Source organism: Somniosus microcephalus, chromosome 8 (genome assembly GCF_052327205.1).
Source record: "Somniosus microcephalus isolate GS21.2 chromosome 8, FLI_Smic_1.0, whole genome shotgun sequence".
NCBI lineage: Eukaryota > Metazoa > Chordata > Chondrichthyes > Squaliformes > Somniosidae > Somniosus > Somniosus microcephalus.
In genome coordinates, this window is record NC_140994.1 from 43,855,619 (window position 1) to 43,877,840 (window position 22,222).

Genomic DNA, 22,222 nt, shown 5'->3' on the forward strand with positions numbered 1-22,222 from the left:
GTTGGGCTGTGGCTGGGGTGGCACGGTGCTATGGGGCTGTCCTACCGTGTCCCAGGTTGTCGTTCCCCGCGGCGTCCACGGTGCAGAGGAGTAGGCATCCATGCCCCGGTAGGCTGCGTCCAGCGTTAGTGCGATTTCGGAGGCTTTGTTGAGGTTGAGGTCGCTCTGCTCCAGCAGACGCTGTCGGGTGTAGTTGGACCTGTGGCCCGCTACGAAGGCATCCCGGATCAGTTCCTCCGTGTACTTAGCGGGCGTTACCGCCTTACACCCACAGGCCCGGCCAAGCACAGACAGTGCTTGGAGGTATTCCTCAGTCGATTCCCCAGGTTGTTGCTTGCGACTCCCCAGGAGGTGCCTGGCGTACACTTCGTTCACAGGGCGTGCGTACTGGGTCCTGAGGAGCTGGAGGGCGTCTGTGTACGAGGTCGCGTCCTGGATGACTGAGTACACTCGGTGGTTCACCTTGGAGATCAGGACAGACAGTTTGTCCGCATCCGTTGTGACCGCAGTGGAGGCAGTCAGGAATGTCTCGAAGCACATGAGCCAGTGAGCAAACTTGGTGGAAGCGTCCGCTTCCCGACTGTCCAGGTCCAGGCATGCTGGTGTGAGGATCTTCTCCATTATAAAAATTTAGTTAATAAAATTGATGCGCCATCAATTACTCAAAAGACTGAGGCTGAGCGAGTAACAATCAGGCTTTTATTAACTAAAGAATGAAGGTCTTGTCTCGAGTGGTCGACCCGTCCAGAATACTAAGGGACTGGGAGGTAGTCACTTATATACCTGGAATAGTGGGAGGAGTCAGCCGAGGCATGTCCAGACCTGTACCTAGTGGAATACACATACCTCTACAGACAGGTATAACAGTGGTTTACCACAGACACACCAGCAGTATCTTACAGCAGCCTGAGTCATCACCGATTAGAAGATTCCAGAACTTACTGCTATTGATATGATGATATGGTTACAGCAGTAACGAACTCGTAAACAAAAGTATTTGCACCTGGAGGTGCGCTAATTGCTAACAAAACGCAAACCCATCTCTGAAATCGCTGAGCACAGAAAAAAAAACATTATCTGTACCAAACTCAGAGGGACACAGGACAGATCCCATCAGTTTCATTACAAGACATTAAAATAAAGTACTTGCTTTTGTCAAAGCAGCCTGCCCATTACCTTGACAAAAGAAAACCCCTGATTTGGCGCCGAGATAAGGGCAAGGAAACAGTATAACTGTTGAGGGAAAATCGACAGCAAGACATTCATTCAGTGAGATTCAGACAGATCCATCACAGATTCACACAGACACGAGGTCAAGGACAGAGCGAGGAGGACCCACAAGATTGTGCAGGAGAGCAGATTCAGAAATTCAGTCCAGATCCAAGACCATCAGGAGTTCGAAGGCCGAGTGGAGAGGAGACGGTTCGAGGAGTTCGGAGGACTTTCAAGATTGTGCAGGAGAGCAGATTCAGAAGTTCAGTCCAGATCCAAGACCATCAGGAGTTCGAAGGCCGAGTGGAGAGGAGACGGTTCGAGGAGTTCGGAGGACTTTCAAGATTGTGCAGGAGAGCGGGTTCAGGAGCCGGTCCCATAAGGAAGATCAGAGATCCCGGACGTCACAGGAGTACCAAGATCAAGGATGGTTTTAAAACTCTGGCGAGCATAAAGGCCCAACTCTACCTAGCTGACATAGTTGAGGTATATTTTAGCAACGGGAGGGTTTGTAACATTAAGGGTTTTGTAATTCAGGAGTGTGATTTATCCCTCGATGTGTCCGTGTGCTTTTCCCACCCTTGTTTCAGTATACTGCTGATTAAGAATTGTTGTATGATTTAAGATAGTCAAAGTTATTCCTTGTGTGTTAAATTTTAGTTCCCATTGGGAGACGTGCTAATGATTTTTGTCTAAATTGATTCTTGCATTCTCTGTGTTTATTCTCCTTGAAAATAAAGATATTTCTGATTTAAAACTCACCTTGTCTCACCTGATCCATTTGTCTTCCGAGTCACAAGTTGGGCCACACATCAAGGTTGTCTGGCAATAAGCCCAGTGTCTAGAACCGGTGAGAGGGGAGCGCTTCGGAACCGCTCACGAGCAGTGTGAAATCAAAACCGATCTAGCACACCATAAGCTCGTTAAAACGACCCCTTACAACTGTTCACTATACTTCCAAGTTTTGTGTCATCTGCAAATTTTGAAATTGTGCCCTGTACCCCCAAGTCCAAGTCATTAATATATATCAAGAAAAGCTCTATCTATTATTATCCTGTCCATAACTTCCCTTTCCTTTTCAGTGTAACCTTCACATCATCCGCTTCCTTTGTGAAGACAGATGCAAAGTACTCATTTAATACTTTAGCCAGGTCCTCTGCCTCGACGTGAAGATTTCCCTTTGGGTCCTTAATAGGCCCAACTTTTTCCCTAGCGAACCGCTTACACTTTATATGTTTATAAAATGTTTTAGGGTTCAATTTAATATTGCCTGCTAATCTTTTCTTGTAACCTCTCTTTGCCTCCCATATTAACTTTTTCAATTCCTTCCTGTACTTTCCATAATCTTCCTGGTTATTAACTGAATCTTGCTCCTAACATTTGTCATAAGCCTCCTTGTTCTGTTTTATTTTTACTTTTATTTCCATTGTCATCCAGGGTGCATTAGCTTTGGATGCTCTACCTTTTCCCTTCAATGGAATATGCCTAGTTTATACCTGAACAGTCTCTTCCCTGAATGCCCTCCATTGCTCCATTACTGCTTTACCCTGCAATCGCCTTTTCCATCTACCTGTGCTAGGTCCCTTCTTAAATCACTGAAATTAGCTCTTCCCCAGTTGAGCATTTTTACCTTCAATATTTTCTTGCCTCTTTCCATAATTACTCTAAACCAATTTATGTTCTAGTCACTGATAGCTAGATGATCATCTACTGTAACATACTCCGTTTGCCCTACTTCATTTTCCAGAATCAGATCCAGATCCAACACTGCTTTCTTCCTTGTTGGACTGGAGACATATTGATCTTGAAAGTATTTCTGTACATATCAGAAATTCCTCTCCTTACCCAACCGTAGCACTGTTTTTCCAAGTCTATATTAGGGTAATTAAAGTCTCCTAATGTTACTATTCTATTTTTGTTACACGCCTTTAAAATTTGCTCACATATCGCCTTCTCATGTTTGGAGCTCTATAAAAAAAACTCCCAGCAATGTAACAGCTCCCCCTCTGTTCTTTAACTCAAGGCAAATAGATTCCATCCTAGAACCATCTCGTTTTATCCTTTCTATTTAGAACTGTAACATCATCCTTAATCAATACTGCCACTCACCCTCCTCTTTTTCCTTCTCTATCATTCCTGAATACTTGGTAACCAGGAATATTAAGAACCCATTCCTGGGCTTGTTTGAGCCATGTCTCTGTTAATGCAACCACCTCATAATCCTATGTGGCAATTTGTGCCTGCAGCTCACCAACCTTATTAGTGACACTAATTGACTTGCATGGAATTTAATACCTCCTTTGACACTTTTGCTATTTTCCTCAATCTGGTCCCTGCAATTTTGGGGCTATTTGTACAAACCATTTAAAGTATACGGAATTCTGTTTCCCCCTGACTAGAGAGTGGTGTTAGTACATAGCACAATTTTTCGTGCTGTCTGTTTGCACCACTCTAAAGGCAGGCCCCAATGTCAAATAACTAACATGTGGCAATGCCACTTAAACATAATTTGGGAGGACCGACTCTACCAAGGCTACAGTGCCCCTGCACAAATCAGTGCCTTCAGGGGGAGAGAAAAGTGGGTAAAATTCAAAGATAATACAGCAGTTATAACTCGATATTCTACAAAATGTTACAACTTGAAAAATTTGGAATCACCTTGTTGCAAATTTCAACAAAAAAGAATGGAAAGCAAAAGGAAGAAATAAGTGAGGTTCAAAGAGTGCAAGTAAAGACTCTTACTTTCAGCAGGCTTATTCCATTACCATTGTGGGGGGTGGTAAAATGGTCATCATCATCAAAATGAATGTCACCTAATTGCCATGCATGAGCAAACTCCTGTCCATTGCCATCAAATGTCCGAGTGCAGCCCATATGTCGACCTAGAGCAAAAATGAAAATGGATCTTCAATTATATTTAGCACAGCATGTTAGCTGATCTTTCCTTAGGCTAGTACACATAATAATTTGTACAGCACTTGATGTATATAAAATCGTTATATTTTTCTATGGCAAAATATCAAACCTGTATCTTTTGTTTATGCAAATCTTCATTTTATTGGCACATTAAAAACGACTATATTTCATGCTCTTGAGTAAATTAAGTTCTGAATAGTCTGTATTAATAAAATGTGACATGCATTTGTACAGCCATCAACATTACCTGTGCCAAAGCCAAGTTTGATGTCAATCATTGACGCAGGAGAGTGGATATTCTCTTCAAACGCTAAAGGAATGACTTCACTCCACATCCTAAAAGCCATTCTCAGCACATGTTTCTGGTCTTCAATGGAGAGCTGGTTGCTATAACCTTCTCCCATCAGGCGCCACATAAGCTTTCGTTTGGAAAAGGCCATTCTCGGTGCCTTATTAAACATGTCAGGGCCGACAGACACCCTCTGTTGTCTGAGAGCAGACAGTAACTGCAAAAAACGCTTTTTGCGACCATTGGAATTTACAGTCACATTGGCATCACCGTTCTTATCAGCTGTAGTTTTGTTGAAATCAGTGGTTTGGTTGGCAATGGATGCCTCATTATCCATCAAAGTATCATTGGACAGGACTTTATCGGGGACCCCACATCGCGGTTTATTCATAGCTCCCTTAGTGGCTTTGTCTAGTTCTCCTGTCGCAGGTATGCCATTAACCTTCTGGAACTGTTTTAAAGCTTCTATATAGGCAATGCTTTTAGTGGGCTCAGCCTGAGGTGGTTCTCTTTGTTTGAAAGCAGAGGACCCTTCTTTGATAAGATCTAGCAAATCTTTCGGAGCTGGATGCTCATCTGCAAGATTCGCTGCATTCTGGTCCTTGACCTTCTCCCAGTTTATTTGTTGTGTCCATCCATATTTAGACAGGTATTGCTTTAAAAAGAACAAAATAATTTCCAAGATTCAAGAAATGTGAAGTGCCAAAGTTTAACAATAAACTTGCAAATTAACTAGTTCTGATAAATAAAAAATACATAGAGGAAGACTTAAAAGAATAATATGACCCAAATTTGGACCCAAGATTGTCTCTTTTTTAAAGACCAAAACCTAACTATTTCAACTTACAGAATTATATTAAATTTTGAATCCACTTTCTTTTTCCTTACTCATCCACAAGGCAGGAGTGTCAGTCCTTATTATTTGACCCAAGTGACTATTTTTCATGTCCAGCCAATGGATGTTGGTGAACTACTCAACTCTTAGGACTGTGGCAGGTGAGCCTGACCCTGTTCTAACCTAATGTCCAGGTACATAACCTTTCAGCAGGAATCCTCACTGCTTCTCATTTTCTTCAAATATGGTCAAATATGGACACTCGCTGGGCAGGCATGAAGAATGGTCATTAAAACAGAAAACGCTGGCAAGCACTCCACGTCTGTGGAGAGAACAGACACGTCGAATGGTCATTCGCCTGGTGGATTCTATCTAACTCAACATAGAGCGGGCATCAAACACGGGACCTTTGAGGTACCGGAAGTTAATGCCACTTCTGTTGCCAGTGGAAAAACCTAGTTAACGCACAGGTTTTGAGTTGCACTATTTTCCAGCGATGAATAATGCATTGATTTTGCTCTCACTTTCCTATTTGAGGGTTGGAAAAACTCGATTGTGTGGCAATTTAACATTTATATTAAAAAAAATAACAGCAAACTTCACTGATTTTCAAGTCTGATTATTCAGGGCTTCCAGATATACAGTGATTTAACGTTCTTGGGCGGATAAGGAGAATTGAATTGAACAGAAACACACTGGTGCGTGTTCTATAGCTGCATCTCACACCATTTCCGATCGACTCAAACTGCAGTTAAATGACAGGTTCTTCATCGTTGGCAGGCGAAGAAGTGCATCACATCAACACACCTGAGCCCGAAACTGCAGCCAGTTCGACTGGGATGGGAACTGCTCAGATCCCACAGTAAGAGGAGTATTCTCCAAGTAAGAAACAAAGAGGCAAGCGCCGCCTACTCAGATACATTTCAGTGCATTCATAATTCAGCTGAAGTAACCCACAACTAACTGCGAGGCGCGCTTTCCTACCTCCGCTGCCACCTGGTCAAGGACGGGATGTGCCCAACGTTGCGAGGGTATCGCCACGTCCGAGTGGTCGCGATTGTGGAAGAGTTTCTCGCAATCCGCCCAGGTGATGACGGTAACCAACAGGCTCAAGGGGAAGGCCAGCCGCATGCTGCTGATTGCTGAAGACTTCTGGCCGAGCTGCGAAGAGCTTGGATTTATTTATGTACCCCAAGCCCCCAGCTTCTTTGTCCCAACCCACCTTCAACCAAACTTCAAATAATCTCTTCAAGTTTCGCAAACTTTCTTTTTAACCCCACCGGCGGAGGACATCGATCCTCTCTGAGTTCTTGGGTTTATTTATTAACAGACCAATGCTATATTTGCAGGAATATCATTTCGTAAATGTGTCCTTTTCTTTCTGCATTTGCAAGGGTGACCTGCTGAGATCTGTCACCAGGATGATCCCTTGTTTATACTTCTGCAGTTGGTAAACAACAAGTTATGTAAATTTGATAGCTGTTTGCGCCTTGAATCATCTGGAGGTTCTGAATCTAATGTGAGAAACTGGCTTTAAATCGATTAAATTTCGCCTTTGCGAGTTTAATTAATTTTCAGGCTTTTGTTTTACATTTTAACCTGCCTTTTTTTTAAGGACAAAAACAATTTCAAATTGCCCCGTTCTTGTCCTTGCTGGCAATAATTGGTAAATATAATTTTAAGTAATCAAGTATAATTTTCATTTCGCCTCTCGGTAAAACAGAGAGAAAACGTTTTTGAGAATCGCACACCGGAAGGACAGCAGTTTGTGAATTTTTCAGTAAATATTCATTGACAGCTGAACAAAGCTGTAGAATATTTCAGGGTGTTGATGAAAGCAAACTGTAAATTTTCAGTGTTGACTGTGCAATTTAAAGGTTAATTTGCTCAGCTGACGGGGACAGTGTGGATCAATCCAATCTCACTTCTCACCTTTTGTAAATCACTTCCAAGAATGCAACCTCAGAGAGCAGTGTCTTTTAAATATACAATAATAATACAATACAAATCGCTTTATTGGCATGATAAGGTACATCTTATGTTGCCAAAGCATCAAAATACATTTATGGTTGAACACATAAACGCGGTTCCATTCATACAGTGTATAAACAGGTATATCCCTGAGTTTATAAATATATTTTCGCCTTGTTTATATATACTCTTGTCTTAGTTTACTTAGCTCTGCGTAGTACCAAGGAGACATGAGAGGTTTTAATTCAAAATTCTAGATCGTAGAAAAGAGAATAGAAAAAAAGAAATGTAACATTTGATTATCTCAGCGAGGTACATCCTGGCTATACCTAAGTATGGACACTTAAAATAGAAAAGTAATTTGAGCATGAAGATTTTATTCTCTTAAAAGTTTTAAATCATTATTCTCATTAAAATGTTATTAATTTAAACGGGCTTGATTGTAGTAGGTGATATAAAACTGTAATATAAGGGGTATGTGACAGATTGTGACAGTGACTACTCTTCAAAAAGTATTTCATTGGCTGTAAAGCCTTTGGGACGCCCTGAGGTTGTGAAAAGCTCTGTATAAATGCAAGTCTTCTTTCAAATCATGAGTGCCTCTATAGGGTTGATAACACAATTGGAGGTGCTCTAAGCGTTACTTAGAAGGCCTGCTGCATGCGTGATGTCTTTCAGATGAGACATTAAACCAAGACCACGTCTGCTCTCTCAGGTGGATGTAAAAGATCCCATGGCACTATTTCGAAGAGCAGGGGAGTTCTCCCGGTGTCCTGGCCAATGCTTATCCCTCAAGCAACATCACTGAACAGATTATCTGGTCATTATCACATTGCTGCTTGTGGGAGCTTGCTGTGCGCAAATTGGCTGCCACGTTTCCTACATTACAACAGTGACTACACTTCAAAAGCGCTTTGGGAGGTCCTGAGGACACGAAAAGTCTTTCTTACTATGCATAGCAATAAGACCAGGAAATGCTTTCAGCCTGCACATTCACTGTGTTTAAAACTCATTAAGACGATTAATGTTAATTAAATTGGGGCAAGCCTCGTAATGCATGTGGAGCCTGTTTGTTTCAGGTGATTCTAGGGTTTTAAAATCGAAATACTCAATTGTTGGGTGGCCCTTTCCAGCACATAGGGCTGACCTTTGTTGCAAGACTTCCTGCTGCACGCCGTCCAACACCTGATCTGTGAATTGTGCCCTTCTTCCCACTGCGATAAAAAAACTAGGCACAGTGTAAAGGACAACAAGCAGCCCCTTACTAACTGCTGCTGCCCATAACACCCCCCACAACCTGCAAGATCTCTCAGCAAATCATGAGCTGCATGTTGAGAGTGCCATCTAATAATTTAAACAAGCTGACCTTGTATTATGGGTCAAAGTCAGGTTATGGCCATACAGGTGTGGCCAGCACCCAATACACAGCATTAATCATCTCCTAGGTTTTTATATATTATTTTGGTCTTGTAGCTGTGTCAGCACTGTGGCCACTTTAATTTGATTACTCTTCTTCCGATGTAGTAGCTGCTTCAAAAGTTGTTTTCACCTCTGTTCCTCTGACTTGTTTTCACCTCTGTTCCTCTGACTTGTTTATAAAGAATTACTCATCAGACACCTGAGCAAACATGTTTCTGAGAACAAAAAGCTGAAGATACAGGAAATCTGAAACAAAAACAGAAAATGTTGGAAACACTCAGCAGGTCAGGCAGGATCTATGGAGAAAACAAATAAGTTGACATTTCAGATGTGGACATTTCATCAGACATGTTTGTGAGTTTGGATATTGTGAGAAAGGCTTGCTATTAACTGTCATTGCTCCAACTGGGGGTGAAGGATTGCAGTCCTACTTACCAGACATTCAGCTCTGCTTTGTCCTGCAGGTTGGTGAATGGCCTATGGCTCCTACTTGAGCAGCCTCTTTTATATTTGTGAAAGCTAATTTGATTGATAGGTCTGATACTGCAGTAATTGTGTTGCAATGTATCCATTTTTATTAATCCTGAGTGATATCTGTCATCTTTTGATATAGTTTGGACTTTAAAAGGCCAAGAAGAACTTAGGCTAGTAGTCTAGATTCTTAGGTTGATTTCTGCTTTGCCAATAGTTGAACCAGTTGGACTATTGAAACAATCTGTGACTATAACATATTGGTGGGAAATCAAGAGTTCTGTAATCAAGTGAAATATTCTCTTGCTTTCATTTAATTTTAATAAACCTGATTCATAGTTTACAGTCTGAGATATTCATTTTGTCAGTATTATTTGTCCATCAGTTACCTAGCACAAAGGAAGATGGTTGTGGTGGGTGGAGGTCAATCGTCACAACCCCAGGACATCACTGCAGGAGTTCCTCAGGGCAGTGTCCAAGGCCCAACCATCTTCAGCTGCTTCATCAATGACCTTCCCTCCATCATAAGGTCAGAAAGGGGGATGTTCGCTAATGACTGCACAGTGTTCAGTGCCATTCGCAACTCCTCAGATAATGAAGCAGTCCATGCCCGCATGCAGCAAGACCTGGACGACATTCAGGCTTGGGCTGATAAGTGGCAAGTAACATTTGCGCCACACAAGTGCCAGGCAATGACTATCTCCAACAAGCAAGAGTCTAACCACCACTCCTTGACATTACCATCATCGAGTCCCCCACCATCAACATCCTGGGGGTCACCATTGACCAGAAACTTAACTAGACCAGCCACATAAATACTGTGGCAACAAGAGCAGGTCAGAGGCTGGGTATTCTGTGGTGAGTGTCTCACCTCCTGACTCCCCAAAGCCTTTCCACCATCTACAAAGCACAAGTCAGGAGTGTGATAAAATACTCTCCACTTACCTGGATGAGTGCAGCTCAAACAACACTCAAGAAGCTCGACACCATCCAGGACAAAGCAGCCCGCTTGATTGGCATCCCATCCACCACCCTAAACATTCACTCCCTCCACCACTGGCGTACCATGGCTGTAGTGTGTACATCTACAAGATGCACTGCAGCAACTCGCCAAGTCTTCTACAGCAGCACCTCCCAAACCCACGACCCTACCACCTAGAAGGACAAGGGCAGCAGGCGCAGGGAACACCATGACCTGCAAGTTCCCCTCCAAGGTACACACCATCCTGACTTGGAAGTATATCGCCGTTCCTTCATCGTCACTGGATAAAAATCCTGGAACTCCCTCCCTAACAGCACTGTAGGAGTACCTTCACCACACGGGCTTCAGCGTTCAAGAAGGTGGCTCACCACCACCTTCTGAAGGGCAATTAGGGATGGGCAATAAATGCTGACCTTGCCAGTGATGCCCACATCCCATGAATGAAAAAAAAGTTAAAAGAACAAAGAAGCACGAAGGGCACCCTGGATACTTTACATTATCCGAGCTTAGTGCATAAAGTCACACTTTGGTTCATAGGGAGCAGGGGCTTGCTTACAGGAGTCATCTTTTGCCCTGAGCATGAGCTAAAGTATCTGGTGAGAACCTGAATTGTACCAGGGTGTTCTGTATTACTGTCTTTGTAGCACTTGGCAACCAATGGCTATTTCTCAAACCTAGTAAACAAGAAGGCAGGATTTTAACACACCGAGGGTAATCTTAACTCCCAAGAATGGGTGGGTTTGGGTCAGGTGAGAAGTTAAAATATGAAAAATTTCAAACACGGCCCCAATCTGCCTTGAACCATACTTCCGAGTTTCCTGTCCCGAACTCCCCTTCCACCCCCCGCACTTCTGGTTTTAACAGAGGCGGGTCAGGAGGCAGGTGACCAATCCACTCTCAGGAAGCGGGTCAGTCAGTAAAATCTTTTAAGGAGGCTGCGTGTCTCCATTTTTACAGGCTTTTTATTTTTAACCCATTTTGGCCGGGTTTCCAAGGCCACGGGAAACCCGGCAGGTAAAATAAGTCGAGAAGGGCCGAATCCATAAGGTAAGTGCATTTACAGCACTGCTTGTGGGCCAGGAGGAGCAGGAGTGTTTCCTCCAGGCCTAACAGGCTTACCTGCTTCCAGCAACATGATTGCCGATTTCACCCCCCCCTGATCTGATCCCCCGTGACCACGATCTGAGCGACCACGATCTGAACCCCTGCGACCATGACCTGACCCCCCCACCCGATCTGACCCCAGCGGCCATGACCTGACCCCACCCCCCGCGATCACAACCTGACACCCCCGACCACAATCTCTCCCTTCCTCCCGATCTGATTTCTGCTCCTTGGTTGCGGCCTTGAGCCACAGCTTTCCCACCCAATAGCTAGGCAACTTGTCAATCAGGCTGGCTGTTGGATGGGAAACCAGCAGAAAAAATTAAAAAGACGTCCTGTCTGGAAAATCCGTACTTCTGGGTTTCCTGCCCGGAACTCCCTGTGGCTACTGTGTCAGCTTGGCTCAGTGGTAGCACTCTGATCTCTGAGTCAGACAGCCATTGGTTCAAGCTTCATTGCAGGACTTGTGCACCTTATCTGGGCTGAAACTTCAGTGCAGTAAAGAAAGAAGAACTTGCATTAATACAGCGCCTTTCATGACCTCAGGATGTGCAATGCGCTTTACAGTGTACTGAGAGTGTGTAATTGTTGAATGTGCTTTCTTTCAGATGAGATACAAAACTGAGGCCCTACCTTCCTGTTTATATGGACATAAGATCCCACAGTACTATTTGAAGAAGGGCAGAGCAGTTCTTCTGATGTCCTCACCAACATTTATCTCTTGGCTGTGGTTGTTGGAGGTCATTCATCTCAATCACATGACATCACTGCAGGAGTTCCTCAGGGCAGTGTCCTAGGCCCAACCACCTTCAGCTGTTTCATCAATGACCTTCCCTCCATCATAAGGTCAGAAGTGGGGATGTTTGCTGATGATTGCACAATGTTCAGAACCATTCGAGACTCGAGACTCGTCAGATACTGACGCAGTCCGTGTCCATATGCAGCAAGACCTGGACAACATTCAGACTTGTGCTGACAAGTGGCAAGTAACATTCGCACCACACAAGTACCAGGCAATGACCATCTCCAACAAGCGAGACTCTAACCATCTCCCCTTGACACTCAATGGCATTACCATCGCTGAATCCCCCACTATCAACATCCTGGGGGTTACCATTGATCAGAAACTGAACTGGACCAGCCATATAAATACTGTGGCTACAACAGCAGGCCAGAGGCTGGGAATTCTGTGGCGAGTGTCTCACCTCCTGACTCCCCAAAGCTTTTCCACCATCTACAAGACACAAGTCAGGAGTGTGATGGAATACTCTCCACTTGCCTGGATGAGTGCAGCTCCAACAACACTCAAGAAGCTCGACACCATTCGGGATAAAGCAGCCCGCTTGATTGGCACTCCATCCACCACCTTCAACATTCACTCCCTCCACCATCGGCGTACTGTGGCTGCAGTGTGTACCATCTACAAGATGCACTGCAGCAACTCGCCAAAGCTCCTTCAACAGCACCTTCCAAACCCGCGACCTCTACCACTTAGAAGGACAAGGGCAGCAGGTGCATGGGAACATCACCACCTACAAGTTCCCCATCAAGCCACACACCATCCTGACTTGGACCTGTATCGCCGTTCCTTCACTGTCGCTGGGCCAAAATCCTGGAACTCCCTTCCTAACAGCATTGTGGGTGTACCTACACCATATGGACTGCAGCGGTTCAAGAAGGCGGCTCACCACCATCTTCTCAAGGGCAATTAGGGATGGGCACTAAATGCAGGCCTAGCCAGCCAGCGACGCCCACATCCCATCGATGAATAAAATTTTTTTTTTTTTAAATGAATGCCAGATTCAAGTCAATTATCTCACTGTTGTTTATGGGGCTGTGCTTTTATAAAGAAATACTTGCATTTATGTAGCGCCTTTCACAACCTCAGAAGGTCCCCAAGCGCTTTACAGCCAATGAAGTGTAGTCACTGTTTAATGTAGGAAACGCGGCAGCCAATTTGCGCACAGCAAGGTTCCACAAGCAACAATGTGTTAACGACCAGATAATGTTCTTTTAATGATGTTGGTTAACAACAGTGACTACACTTCAAACAGTATTTAATTGACTGTGAAATGCAAGTTTGTTCATTTGTTCTCATGTTTGTAAGTAGCATTCATTTTGTTCTAACTCTGGTTCATAAATATTCTTCATACATTACTTTTAGCACTTTAATTTTCTTTTTCTAATCAATCAGTGCCAGTTTATATTCAGCCAATCTAAGACAAAGGTTTGCAGCAGGTGCATCGGCCAAACTATTCTGCAAGATTGCAGCTTGTCATGATCATTTTTTTTGGTAAAACGGCAGTGAAATTTGGAGGGTACTAGGACAGCATGCAAGCGCCTATTCTTAGCAAGAGCTGCTGATCGGCCCCAATGAAACAGAGAAGGAAAAAGGCAGAAATATCAAAAAAGTGGGAAAGAAAGGCAAACTCAAAAGGGGGGGAAAAAAAGTTCATAGCGAAACAGGTAAATCACCTACAGCTTTATGCCCACAATGCACGTTCAATCTTTTGTTATTGGGGAGTCTGGAAGGAATTTCTAAGACTTTTAACTGAAAAAGCCAGCGGGTTTTTGTTCTTTTTTTGCCTCCCACAGGAGTTAGCATTACTAACGGTTGCACATGCAGGGTTGGAAGGGGTGAAGCATGGATCAGTCTGATTGTCGTTTCTCACCTTTCTTTTTGCACATTAAACAAAGTATGTCATCATGGAGACATAAATGATGCTGTCCCAAAGTGCTTTGCAGCCAATAAATTACTTTTTAAAGTGTAGTCACTGTTTTTCTGTAGGCAATTGCAGCAGCCAAATTGCATACAGCAAGGTCCCACAAATAGCAAATGAATGAATGATCAGATCATTTTTGGTAGTGTTGGCTGACAGGGGATGTTGGCTTGAACATTGGAAGTACTTCCTGTTATTTGAATAGCATGAGATTTTTCTCCACCTTAACTAGCAAAAGGGCCTCGGTTTAATGTGTCATCTGAAAGACAGCATCTCTGACAGGGCAGCACACCCTCACTAATGCACTCAAGTGTCAGCCTAGATTGTGCAGTCAAATCTGTATTGAGGCTTAAACCCATAACTGACTCAGAGGTGAGAATTAAACCCAGAACTTTCGGACTCGGAGGTGAGAGAGCTACCAACTGAGTGAACATGACATGTAAGCAAGAAAAAGAATATTGTCCAGTCCTACCTTTATGAAATATCAAATCTGTTGTTAACATCTGCAAATTTATTGGTCCCCGCAGTAACTTGTTTTAAGTAAAAAATAAATTGCACCTGACCTGGTCGGATTTTTATTTCTGAGTTTACATTGTTGTCAGAAAAGTTAGCAGTAAAACATCAAACCAACTGTGGAATCATGTCAGTTCTCATTAAATGTATAGAGATGAGGTAGACACCCTGAATTCCTGGGGCCTGATGGTGCAAAGGTATCATAATCTGGGTAGAGGGGACAGAATCTGATTCTGACCCTTTTTTTGCATCTTAAAAATTTCACTGGAAGTGGGCAGATATGAGCAGGCATTATGACTGTACGCAAATGAGGGAAATATAGCACATGATGTATTTCCTACATTTGCAATCTGGTAACCCTGAGCCCCTGGGGCTTAAACTTTAAGTCAAAGAAAAGAACCTTAATGAGGCAACATTCCTAGCAAATCATTTATATCTGTTTTTCCACCTGCAAACAGAGACTTGGATTTTAGCCCGGAAATGTGTTCCGTGCGGGGGGTGTTGTTTTGAGGTCAGAAACCCAGAACGGGTTTCCCCGAATGTCCTGCAGTTTTTAACTGCAGGGCTCCTTTGAGAACATAAGAATTAGGAGCAGGAGTAGGCCATATGGCCCCTCGAGCCTGCATTCAATTAAGATCATGGCTGATCTTCAACGTCAACTCCAATTTCCTGCCCTATCCCCATATCCCTTAATTCCTCTGGAGTGCAAAAATCTATCTATCTCATCCTTGAATATACTCAATGACTGAGCATCCACAGCACTTTGGGGCAGAGAATTCCAAAGATTCACAAATCTCTGAGTGAAGAAATTCCTCCTCATCTCAGTGTTAAAAGGCCAGCCCCTTATCCTGAGACTATGCCCCCTAGTTCTAGACCCTCCAGCCAGGGGAAACAACCTCTCAGCATCTACCCTGTCAATCCCCCTCAGAATCTTTTATGTTTCAATGAGATCACTTCTCATCCTTCTAAACTCCAAAGAGTATAGGCCCAATCTACTCAATCTCTCTTCATAGGACAACCCTCTCATTCCAGGGATCAATCTAGTGAACCTTCGTTGCACTGCCGCTTAGGCAAGTATATCCTTTCTTAAACAAAGAGACCAAAACTGTGCACAGTACTCCAGGTGAGGTCTCACCAAGGCCCTGTACAATTGTAGCAAGACTTCCTTACTCTTGTTCTCTAACCCTCTAGCAATAAAGGCCAACATTCCATTTGCCTTCCTAATTGTTTGCTGTACCTGCGTGCTGTTTCTTGTACTAGGACACCCAAATCTCTCTGAACACCAACGTTTAATAGTTTCTCTCCATTTAAAAAATATTGTTTTTCTATTCTTCCTACCAAAGTGAATAACCACACATTTCCCCACATTATACTCCATCTGCCACAATATTGCCCACTCACTTAACCTATTTATATCCCTCTGCAGACTCTTTGTGTCCTCCTCACATCTTACTTTTCCACCTAGCTTTGCATCATCAGCAAACTTGGATACATTGCACTCGATCCCTTCTTCTAAGTCATTAATATAGATTGTAAATAGCTGAGGCCCAAGCACTGATCCTTGCCGCACCCCACTAGTTATAGCCTGCCAATCTGAAAATGACCCATTTATCCCTACTCTGTTTTCTGTCAGTTAACCAATCCTTTAACTATGCTAATAGCTTACCCCCAACCCCATGTGCCCTTATCTTGCTTAACAACCTTTTATGGGGCACCTTATAAATGCCTTTTGAAAATCCAAATATACTACATCCACTAGTTCCCCTTTATCTACCGTACTAGTTACATCTGCAAAAAAAATGAATAAATTTGTCAAATACGATTTACCTTTCATAAAACCAAGTTGACTCTGCCTAATCATATTATGATTTTCTAAGTATTCTGTTACCACTTCCTTAATATTGGATTCCAGCATTTTCCTGACGACTGATGTTAGGCTAACTGGCCTGTAGTTCCCGGTATTCTCTCTCCCTCCTTTCTTGAATAGCAGGGTTACATTCGCTACCTTCCAATCTGCTGGGACCTTTCCTGAATCTAGGGAATTTTGGAAGATCACAACCAATGCATCCACTATCTCTGCAGCCACCTCTTTTAGAACCCTAGGATGTAGGCCATCAGGTCCAGGGGATTTGTCAGCTTTCAGTCCCATTAGTTTCTCTAGTATTTTTTTTCTACTGATATTAATTAGTTTAAGTTTCTCGCTCTCGTTAGCCCCTTGGTTCCCCAACTATTTTTGTTATACTTTTTGTGTCTTCTACTGTGAAGACAGATACAAAATATTTGTTTAAAGCCTCTGCCATTTCTTTGTTCCCTAATATAATTTTTCCATTTAAATTATTTTCTGTCGGTTTATGACCCACAGGCAGCCGGATTGACAGGCTGGAGGCCTGTGGGCTGGGACGCCTGCAGCACATGGCCGCAGTCGAGGAGATGGTGGTCGGGGGGGAGCAGATAGTGGTGAGGGGGAGAAAATGGTGGTCAGGTGGGGGGTCCGTGGTGGGGGACCAATGATGGTCGGAGGGAGTCCAATGGTAGGTGTGGGGGGGGGGGGTCCAGTGGCGTTCGAGGGGGGAGGCAGATGGTGGTTGTGGGGGATGGGGGGAGGTCCAATGATGGGAGGGGGGGTCCGATGTTGGGAGGGGGAAGCCCAATGTTGGGAGGGGGATGCAGACAGATCACAGGGGGAAGGGGTAGGTTACTGGGTAGCTTCTTGGGCTGGGGGGGAAGCACTCCTGCTCCTCATGGCTCACAAGCAGTACTGTAAAGGCACTTACCTCACGGATTCAGCCCTCCTTGCCCCTTCCGGGTGTCCAGAGGCCTGGGAAACCCGGCCGACCGGAATTAAAAATAGAATGACTGTTAAAATGAAATCTGGCAGCCTTATTATAATATTTAAATGACCAACCCGCCTCCTGCGAGTGAATTGGTCGCCTTCCTCTCATCCCGCCTGCGCTAAAACCGGAAGTGGGTAAGGTTCGAGGCGGGTTGGGTTCCTGTTTCAGATTTTTTTGCATTTTAACCTCTGACATGATCCCAACCCACCTGTTTTTGGGAGTTAAGATTGATAAAAACATAAGAACATAAGAATTAGGAACAGTAGGTTATACAGCCCTTCGAGCCTGCTCTGCCATTCAATAAGGTCATGGCTGATCTTCAACCTCAACTCCAGTTTCCCGCCCGATCCCTATATCCATTGATTCCCCCAAGAGTCCAAAAATCTATCTATCTCTGCCTTGAATATACTCAAAGACTCGGCATCCACAGCCCATTGGGGTAGAGAATTTCCAAAGATTCACAACCCTCTGAGTGAAAAAGTTCCTCCTCATCTCAGTCTTAAATGGTCAATCCCTTATCCTGAGCAGCCCAGAATGTTTCTTGAAATGGAATTACCCAGACATATCTTTGCTCTGGCTACCATTCAAAGGGCAACACAGGTTGAGGCAATGTGTTAGGAAACCAAAAGGAACTTTGAATAAAGAGTTACACTTGTAAACATGGACTATTGCTTAATGGGAGCAATTCTTCACTGTCAATGCTTAGATCTTACACTATGGATGACTATATATAATTTAAAGATGTTACCATCAAACTGATTTATAAGCATTTCATTCAGTTACATATAGAGAGTTGGGCTGTGAATTTAATGGAGGAGACGGGATGGTGACGGGAGAGCTGGTTTCTGGGTTCCGGTCCCGCTCCCAGCTGCTCTGTAAACATGATTTTTTCTTGATTGGCCTTGTTAAGCCTGCCCTGCGGGCTTCCCGGCCAATTAACAGGAAGCAGGTCTGATGACATCATCATGGAGTTTTGACAGTTGTTCTGTCAGTGTTTGACAGCACTGAGGTGCTGCAAACACTGCACAAAGGTGAACGCTTGCATCCAGGCTCTCCAATGACTCCCTCCATATGCTTATGGAAGGAGTCACAGTATGCAGGGAGGTTCTCTTCCCTTCCAAGGGCAGAAGAGACCTCCCCAGGACACCAACATACCTTGCACCTCTACCCAACCCTTTCTATCTACTTTTTCATTTCCCCATCTCACAAGCCACCTCTCACACTCATCCTACTGCAAGCATACCAACTAACAACACACAAGGGTAGGCACTTGAGAGCTTTAGCCAATGTCCATGTGAAGTTTCTGGTAATGTGTTGTCAGTGAAATCTCTTTTTCCAAAAGTGCCCCTTATTGCACAGATCTGAGCGCACCTTGAGAAGTGTCTTACTGAGTTCCAGTGATTGTTCAGTCACAACACCCATCCCCCCCCACACACTATAGTGTGCATGGAATGGCTTGGACATTAAAGGGGCACTTCACGGTGCTGGTGGGGGATGGTGTCAACCTGGCACATCATGTAGCAGCCAGTGTTTACAGCAACAAGTGAAGAAAATCTGGCCATGGTGATGTCATCGCTGGCCTCCCAGGCAGCAGTGTTGTCAGGGGCTGATGCCCTGTGTCCAGTGCAGCATCAGGTGATGGCGGAGAAGATTGGTGAGCCTGGTGATGAGGTTGGTGATGTTGGTGTTGGGGATGATTGTGGAAGGATTCGGAGGACCAAGGTCTGATTGTTTCATTATCTCCGCTGTTGCTGCAATAGATGGCAGCTGCAAATGAGATGACAGAAGCGATTTGTCAATGGTGGGAGAGGTTCTCCCAATGAGGTGGCACTGGACATACAGTTGGATCTAAAAACTTGTAAGCTAAAGAAATCTCTATATGTATTAAAAATGCAGTAACCAACATTTTCTGCGCTCTGAAACTGACCATCTGCAACATGGCATCCTTGACACCACTTCTGCAGCTGTCAGCTTTTCAGAAACATCAGAGCAGACTCAAAACACATCAGGTTGAGCTGGCGTGTTCCCTGAGCGGAGAACGTAAAATTAGAAGCCTCAAAATAGTCTTAAATTGGCTCTTAACAAGACATTTAATTAGCTGAATTATATCCCCCGCTGCTTGATGTCGGGTCAGTTCTCCGCTGACAGACCCGACACCTAGGAAACTTGCGCGGAGGCGGGTTGACAGCGGGTTTCCTACCCGCTGTCAATCTTTGCTATTTTGACAGTGGACCCGCCTCTAAACCCACCCCCTGAGCGCTATTAAATTTGTGGCCATGGTCCACACATGCTTCCTTGAAATCTCATCTCCATCGCTCCAAATTTTCTCTTCTATCATAAAGTACTGGTAAAGATTACAGACTAATAACGTTAGACTGCAAGACTTTCACATTGATTTTAATAATCAGGATTTTGCAAAACTTCTTGGAAAAATATATATGAAAAGATTGTGCATCGTAGATTTGATACTTATTATACAGAAAAGGATTTCTTATATCTTTGTATCAGTGCGACTAGCCGACAAGCAATTTCTGAGGGATTCACACATGCAGGATTTTTTTTACCATTCTTATCAGTTTTTGATTGAGCCACTTGCTGTATAATGGGACGGAATTTGCTGAAGCAGGGCATCTCGTGGCATGCCCAGTTAGTTAAGACATTTTCCTGCATCCTTCAGCTCAAAAAATGTTTGCCCTGGAAGTGCAAGCTGGTAACGGTGTGGTGAGGGCAACAGGGCATCTGGGACTTTAGTCAACGGTGGGACCAACAGTGTATCTCCTTAACCAATGAGATTTAAGGATTGAGAAAGAAACAGAGGAAGGACTGAGAAGGAGAATGAATTAGAGTGAGTGAATTCAATATCACATCAGGTACAGAAAGAGAAATAAAGAGCAGGAAAGAAAGATTGGACTAAGAGAGAGAAAAAATAGAGACAGAAAGGAAAAGAAAATACATTTTAAAAAATTAAAATTTGATGATTTAAAAATCTCCAACAGCAATTCACTACCTGAAGGAATGAGACTGTGCACTTTTAATTGTTCACTTTCTGGGCCAGAGAGGTTGATTGGCAGTCATTAACAATTATGATGTCGTTAAAAGGCTGCTTACATTATTAATTACTAGACTTACGTTTCTGTGGTGAGTTTAATAGGCAATTAATGTGCAAATGCAGCAACGTCATGAAACGTACGGGGAGGTTGTGGGTGAGCTGCCGTTTTCGCGAGGCTAAGGACGGAGTGGCGCAAATCATCCAGCAACCTGTGGTGATTCGCAGTTCACGGGATATTTCTTCCACGCCACAAGTTGCTGGACAATTTACACATTAATAACGGCATGTGTCGTTCGCTGTTATTTTTTAAGCAAATTATGGCTCAATGTTATAAATGCATTCAGAAAATCTTGTTATGAAACTGCACTACTACAGATTTTTTTCCCCAGTAAATTGATTACAAACAGTTCAAAATCAGATAGAACTGTCCTGATTTGAAGTAATTTTACAATGAAAGGAAACACAAGGCAATCTAAAGCAGGAACAGATGATAACTAAGCAAATATTTTATCCAGAAGAGATAAGCGACTCTTTACTAATATGTAATCTGTGCTTTGCTACAGCACTCTTCTTATACTAGCTGCCAGATCTTGTGGTGTAGGTTTTTCAGCAGTGCAGCTCACTGTCAGTCCCTCTGTTGCCATGGCTTCAGCTGTTGTTGGTCCTATTGCTGCAAACTGTAAAGAAAACAATAAAACAATATAACAAAATGTCCTAATTTTCACCTAACATAGCTGAATGAATATAAAATCCTTCACTCCATTTAGTTGCTGGGGTAGGAGGAAACGCCTGGCAAAGTACACAGCTCGTGAGAAGAAACAAGTGGAGACAGCTGTAGAGAAGCATGAACAACCTGAACAGGGGGTCAGGTCCTGTTTCAGAGCTTGCAGATTCTTAACTTACAGGATTCCCTACAGAGGGGAGCTCATTAATGAAGCAATTTATGCAGTCCTTATGCAGAGAATGTTCAGAATTTCCTACATGGTATGTCATAAACTGTGCGTAAGTGCTGCTTTGACACCTGTGCAGTACTACAAGAGAGACTGGGAAACCTGTAGTACACCATAGAACCAGTGGCAACTATAGAATATAAAAACAGGGAGGTACTGTTGCAGTTGTACAAGGTATTGGTGAGACCGCACCTGGAATACTGCATACAGTTTTGGTGTCCATACTTAAGAAAAGACATACTTGCTCTCGAGTCAGTACAAAAAAGGTTCACTCGGTTAATCCCGGGGATGAGGGGGTGGACATATGAGGAGAGGTTGAGTAGATTGGGACTCTACTCATTGGAGTTCAGAAGAATGAGAGGCGATCTTATTGAAACATATAAGACTGTGAAGGGGCTTGATCGGGTGGATGTGGTGAGGATGTTCCCAATGATGGGTGAAACTAGAACTAGGGGGCATAATCTTAGAATAAGGGGCTGCTCTTTCAAAACTGAGATGAGGAGAAACTTCTTCACTCAGGGGGTAGTAGGTCTGTGGAATTTGCTGCCCCAGAAAGCTGTGGAAGCTACATCATTAAATACATTTAAAACAGAAATAGACAGTTTCTTAGAAGTAAAGGGAATTAGGGGTTACGGGGAGCGGGCAGGAAATTGGACATGAGTCTATGTTCGGAACGGTCATGGCCCTGTGGGTAACGGAGCGGGCCCAGGGGCCGTGTAGCCTGGTTCTGCTCCTACTTCTTGTGTTCTAATTATGTGTTAGATTTCAGGAGATGGTTCTATTCCTGTTCCTGGCTGGGGTGGAGATCCCCTTTTACAGAAGGTAAGTACTGTAGAAAATATAGGGACAGTGATCTCCTGGACGAGTTTCGATCGCCTAGATGGGTCGGAGAGGAATTTCCCAGATTTTTTTTCTCCCAAATTGGCCATTGGGTTTTTTATCTGGTTTTTCGCCTCT

At 43.7% G+C, this 22,222-nt stretch overlaps 2 protein-coding genes across 7 annotated transcripts in view; both read right to left on the reverse strand.

The window, feature by feature from the left end:
• Positions 1 to 6,383, reverse strand: part of mmp21 (matrix metallopeptidase 21) — a 30,923-nt gene extending 24,540 nt beyond the window's left edge. The window contains exons 1-3 of the mRNA XM_085996130.1: positions 6,237 to 6,383; positions 4,376 to 5,072; positions 3,955 to 4,094 (exon numbers count right to left, since the gene is read on the reverse strand). Coding sequence (XP_085852256.1) covers positions 3,955 to 4,094; positions 4,376 to 5,072; positions 6,237 to 6,383 — 984 coding nt within the window. The remainder of the gene's footprint in view (positions 1 to 3,954; positions 4,095 to 4,375; positions 5,073 to 6,236) is intronic.
• A 13,264-nt stretch (positions 6,384 to 19,647) lies between these two features.
• Positions 19,648 to 22,222, reverse strand: part of uros (uroporphyrinogen III synthase) — a 32,075-nt gene continuing 29,500 nt past the window's right edge. For 5 of the 6 annotated variants that reach the window (XM_085994661.1, XM_085994662.1, XM_085994666.1 and 2 more), the window contains one exon: positions 19,648 to 20,992. In XM_085994661.1, the coding sequence (XP_085850787.1) occupies positions 20,873 to 20,992 (120 nt within the window). In that variant the 3' untranslated portion in view covers positions 19,648 to 20,872. The remainder of the gene's footprint in view (positions 20,993 to 22,222) is intronic. The other variant, XM_085994667.1, reaches the window with a different exon arrangement.